General features: G+C 48.9%; 1 protein-coding gene across 4 annotated transcripts in view; it reads right to left on the reverse strand.

The window, feature by feature from the left end:
* Positions 1-1,499: 1,499 nt before the first annotated feature.
* Positions 1,500-5,243, reverse strand: part of STAG3 (stromal antigen 3) — a 28,840-nt gene continuing 25,096 nt past the window's right edge. For all 4 annotated transcript variants that reach the window (XM_040262529.1, XM_040262537.1, XM_040262521.1 and 1 more), the window contains 5 exons: positions 3,893-4,067; positions 3,549-3,650; positions 3,169-3,247; positions 2,115-2,174; positions 1,500-1,905 (listed from right to left, as the gene is read on the reverse strand). In XM_040262529.1, the coding sequence (XP_040118463.1) occupies positions 1,897-1,905; positions 2,115-2,174; positions 3,169-3,247; positions 3,549-3,650; positions 3,893-4,067 (425 nt within the window). In that variant the 3' untranslated portion in view covers positions 1,500-1,896. The remainder of the gene's footprint in view (positions 1,906-2,114; positions 2,175-3,168; positions 3,248-3,548; positions 3,651-3,892; positions 4,068-5,243) is intronic.

The raw sequence follows: 5,243 nt of genomic DNA on the forward strand, positions 1-5,243 counted from the left end.
GCTGCTGGAGGGACAACTCCATGTGACCTCTCCACGTGGCTGCTGGAGCACCAAGAGTGAGTATCTCAAGAAACAGGATGTGGAAGCTGCCAGTTTATTCAAGGTCTGGGCTTAGAAATTGGCCCAGCATCACTCCACCATATTCTGTTTACCTAGCACTCACAGAGCCCATGTTCAAAGGAAAAGGACTTAGACCCAAACTCTCAATATATGAAGAGTGGCAAAGAATTTGGGGAACATGATATAAAACATGCATCGATTCTAAGTTTGGGACTCAACCTCCTACACTGGTCTGTTGGCTGCATAAAGATCTCCACATTTACAGAGCTTCCAACTTTCTTTTGATCTCATGAAATACCAGCTTGATTGGTATTTAAGTAACTTGGGATTCTTTCTCCTCCTCGACCCCTAGTGACCTCTGTATCTTCACCTTGGTCTTCCCACTCTGCTCCCAGACCCCACAGAAAAGGCTCCTCTCTGGAACTGCTCCACTGAATACAGGTAAAGGTGCCCGGGGCACTGGCACTCTGCCTCTCTAAAATGGGACTCACAAACCCAACTTCTAGCTTTTATCTGGAGGGATGGAGGAGGAGGAAGAAATTAGTTTGGTTGAGTGACCTCATCACAGGAAACCACGCATCCTTCTGCAGAAACCACCAGACCGGCTGGATGACTGTGTCCACCCTGGGACGCCACACAGCGAGAACTTGAGACTGATTACAGCAGATGGGCAAGACAGGGAAGAACTGAAGTTATATCTAAAAGGAGAGGCTGAAGAGTTCCTTAAACCACAAGGAAGCAGTCACAGCAGAAAAGTGACAACAGTTTTCAGGTATCTGATTACTTGTTAGAGGGAACGGAGAACAGTGTTTCAAGAAGCAAAATGAGAACAAGTCAGTTTCTAGAAGTCCAGTAGCCAGAGGCTATTCTATGGAGTCTGGGTGAGAGATGACGGCAGCACTGACAGGAGAGAGAGATCAGAGAAATTATGGAGAATGACTTGCCAGGACTTGGTGAGGAACTAGCTGGGGAATGAAAGGACGAGGAGAGGGTGGTGGTGAGGGTTTGGGGTTGGACATTCATAATATCTTCTGAGTTTCTTCCCAACGCTCAGATACTGAGGTTCTGTAATAAAGTTCAAGTTACAACAGCTGTCTCTGGGATGAGGGCATGAAATTATCCCTAGAAAGAAGCACATGGGTGAAGGCTACCAAGACATGGAAACTGGCCTGGTCTCAGTGGAGGCACACGGTCCGTCCTTTGGGACGCTTCCCCTACCTTCCCTCTTCGACCTAAACTCGTTCCACCAGGCAAACTGCTCGGAGGCAGCCAGTCTCCCATTGACTAAGCAACACATCCCCGAGAGCTAGTGCACAAAGCACCTGCCGGGGGCGGGGGCAATGCCAGCACCTGTACATGGGACCACAGGGCTGGGCAGAGCTGCTTAAGGCTCCAGCAAAGAACCTGACCTCCCATCAGTTTAACAGTCTCAAGCCACATCCTGCAACTGACTCATACATGTTTATTGAGCTAAATCAATAGGGCACAAAAGAAGCTCAGAAACTTTCCCACAATACAGAAAAATATATGGGCTCCTTATTTTCAACACAGGTGTGAGGTGCCCCTCTCCAGAACTGAGGTGATGTCCCCCGCCAATTCCAAACAGCAGAAAATAGGCACTCTGCTCAAAGAGAGGGATGGAGCCCCAGGAAGGACAGGAGCTTGTGACTGCTCCAGCCTAGCATCACCAGAGAAGGCCAGAGTAGCAAGGCACAGCCCACCTCTTTCCCCTCAGAGACCAGGGGTGGGGAAGCAACGATTCCTTTCATTCCATCTTTTCTGCTGGCCTTTTCTAAGTGGTCATGTCCTGGAGATGGGGAAGGACCTAGGGTTACATCAGAAATCCTGTAATGAGAAAGAGGAAAGTAATTTACAGAGACCTAACAATGGACCAGAGGTCAAAGAGATGATTGCAATGTCCTCCAGGTGACAAACTCTCCTCTTCCGGTACTGCCCCTCCCCCAGGACACGCTAAAGCCCCAGGCAACTGAGAGGGCAGCCCAAGGCTGCGGCCTCTTAACTTGCCTTCTGCAGTCTGTTCTGGGGACACTCACCTCCATGTTCAGCTCTGTAGAATCTAAAAGGTCCAGCCTGTGCTCACTGGAGGAGGAGGACTAGAGAGAACGGGGTCAAATATCAGAACAGTCCCTCCCCACTCCCATCACCTGCAGACAACAGAGGGTCCTTTCCCTCTCATGTGGCAAATTTGAGGCCGAGTGCGTCCCTGAAGCCAGGGAGGGCAGAGGAGCAAAGTGAGAGTCATCAGGGCAGTGGCCCCTCTCCTGGCCTGCCGACGGAGACCTTACATTTGCTCAGCTCTGGAATCAGAGATTGGGTTTTCCTGGGGGAACTTTAGCGCTAAACACCTAACAGAGGTCCTGCTGTCTAGGCTCTGGGTGGAGCATTTTGTCTGGTTTTGCCTTCAAGCACAAGACCCCCCAACCCCCACCCCGCTCCGCTGTGCCTGTTCCTCCTCAAAGAGCAGAGAAGGGAGCGAACAGCAGCAGAAACACAATCCTCTTCTGTTTATAAGGTGCCTTTTCTCTGTATCTTACGTAAAAGGTCCATTTTAAAGATGAGGCTGAGAGGGGTTATGGAGTTAACTTGATAAAGCAGGGGAACCTAGGACTCCTATGAGACATCTCATTTGAATTCCATGTGTTTCCTACTGAACTGGCAGCATTTCCTCCTGCGGAAGCAGGCAGGCAAGAGCAGTGGAGTGAGTGGGGGAGGGGCTCCGGCAGCCCTCTCAGGAGCGGAGGTTGGTTGAGCCTGCGCTGGGACACGAGAGACTTGCTGCCAGGCTCCAAGCACTGGGTAACCTCCCATTTCTCTCTAGCTTGAGGGCTTCCTTTAATTCTGGGGCAATTAAGAAACAAAATACTTACATGGGGATTGAGAATGGGAGTGTGGTTCCAGTCCTTTTTGGTACTTAAAGTCCAAGCGAAGTGAACAGAAACTTAAGCCCTTACTCTTTTATCTATTTCAAAGCGTCTGGGGCAGCTTCCGGGGACAAGGCATCACAGGACAAAGGAGAATCACTCTAGGTTCTCTCCCTCGCATCTGCTTCCAGTTCTAAAGGGAGAAGGGACTACTGGGTCCACTCACCTTGCCTGAACCTTGCCAATCTTCACTCGAGTTGTTCTGAACTTCTAATTCTTCCTCATCCTCTTCCATCAAGCTGAGCCTGGAAGCAGTGGCCAAGAGTAGAGGTTTTCAAAGACCCAAGAGGAATGGGGCAGGGGAATGGGGAAGCGGGGGCAGGGCAGTAAGCAGACCAGGGGTCCAGATTCGCACCCCTGCTCCTATCAGAGCAGCTCTACTTCTGTCCGTTTTATACACTAGGGCTCCACATTGCACTGGAAGGAGGTGCTGTGTGGTTCAAGCCAGTCCAGAAAGCACCAGCACAGCAGCACTGATGAGGGAGAATCCCCTCGTGATGGGGGACAGACTTGAAGTGAAGACAGAAGATGACGAGAAGAGCTCACCGGGTCAGCTGCTTGCCCAGACTAGGACCTGAAGGGTTGAGCGGAATCTGGAAATGCTGTGGACTCAAGGACCTTGACCTTGGGTTGCCTAAAACGTACAGGCTGTTGGGAATGAAGTTGGATCAGTGACAAGGGATACAAATATAGGGTAAAAAGAGGAGGTAAAGTGGCCAGCATTAAAGCCAGCAGAAAGTTCAGAGTGGAGGGAAAGAGAGAAAATGAAAAGCTGAAAAATGGGGAAAGGACCTGAGAAGAACCAAGAATGAGGGGGTCCTGTGGCAGGCAACAACACAACACAAATGGGGAGACTGGGAAATCAGAGCCAGGTTTCCCCGGGGACACACCCTTGGGGAAATGCCAGTTCTGAGCTGCCGCCTTCTTCCATCTCCTCTGACGCCCCAAGGGGCTGCCCTCTCTTCACAGCTGTGGAGGTGAGGGTAGGTGTTGCCGGGATGCTATTCGGCTGTAGGGTTTCCTCCTGGGATGCAGAGACGTCTTCTCTGTGCTGCCTGGAGGGCCCTGAAAAGCAGCAGAGGCACATGCTTACTGGAGACCAGGTACCACTAGACACTTCAGATTTTCAAGATCTGCTCAGGATTTGGTAAGAAAAAGTTAAATAAGGCAATGGAAAATCTAGACGGTCTCATTACGACATGACTAAAACTGAGCACAGCCCTACGTACTAAAAAGTAGGGGTTATAGAATTGTATCAAGGGCTTGTCCAGGAGAAATTCATACATACCTTAGAAAACAAGATGGTAAGAGACATACATTCCACAGATAAACAGTAATACACAAACACAAATGTGACAGAAGGCTGGAGTCGCTGAGACTGAGAGGTCTCAGTTACTCAATGAAGAAATCTGAGATTCCATTCATTCAAGGTTTCTGTAGTGAGAAAAAGTTTAGAATGGCCTGAAACTAGGCAGGAAGCATGAGAGTTAAGGAGAAACAGAAAAATGAAAGACTGGATTTTCTAAAAGCCAGAAAAAAAATGAAATGACCGTAATGTCAGCATAGTTCTAATATGAAGGATAAGAGGAAAACCTGGGGCTCAAAATATTAAGGACTGTCTCTTATAGAGACTGAGGAAGGCAAAGGAGAAAGAATCCAAAACGTTTAGAAAACCCAGGTAATACTATTTTAAAACATAAGTCAAATTGATATTAGTATTTATCAACTGGAAATACTCATACACCCATTGTCTCCCTCCCCACAGCCTTGTTTGCACTCTGAAACCAATAACCAGAGAGTGAGCTGCTTCTGGTGTAAAGCAGAACATTCCCTAAACAGGGAAGAGCCACACCTGTGAGCTTGTCTTCTGAAAATAAACCTGAGCCGCCATATGACTCCTAATCTCCCAGCCTATTTAACTGGTGTAATGTCCAAGGAGTCAGCCCTAGGACCTCTCCCCATCTCCATCCTCAGTGGCTTTCTTAGCCCTTCAGGTTCATGACTTTAAGTACCAACTCCTACATCTATCTCAAGCTTCTGCCCCCACCCGACCCCTGCACTCCAGACTCCTGTCTCCAGCATCTCCACCTGTAACATACCAAAGTCCTGGTCTCACTTCTTACAGACTTCCCCATCTCAGCTGCTATCAACTCCAGTCTTCCAATTGTTAGGCCAAAACCCTTGGAGTCATCCGCAACTCCTTTCTCACAACTCCTTTCTCACAACTCCTTTCTCACAACT

This window comes from Oryx dammah, unplaced genomic scaffold, assembly GCF_014754425.2.
Source record: "Oryx dammah isolate SB20612 unplaced genomic scaffold, SCBI_Odam_1.1 HiC_scaffold_2, whole genome shotgun sequence".
NCBI lineage: Eukaryota > Metazoa > Chordata > Mammalia > Artiodactyla > Bovidae > Oryx > Oryx dammah.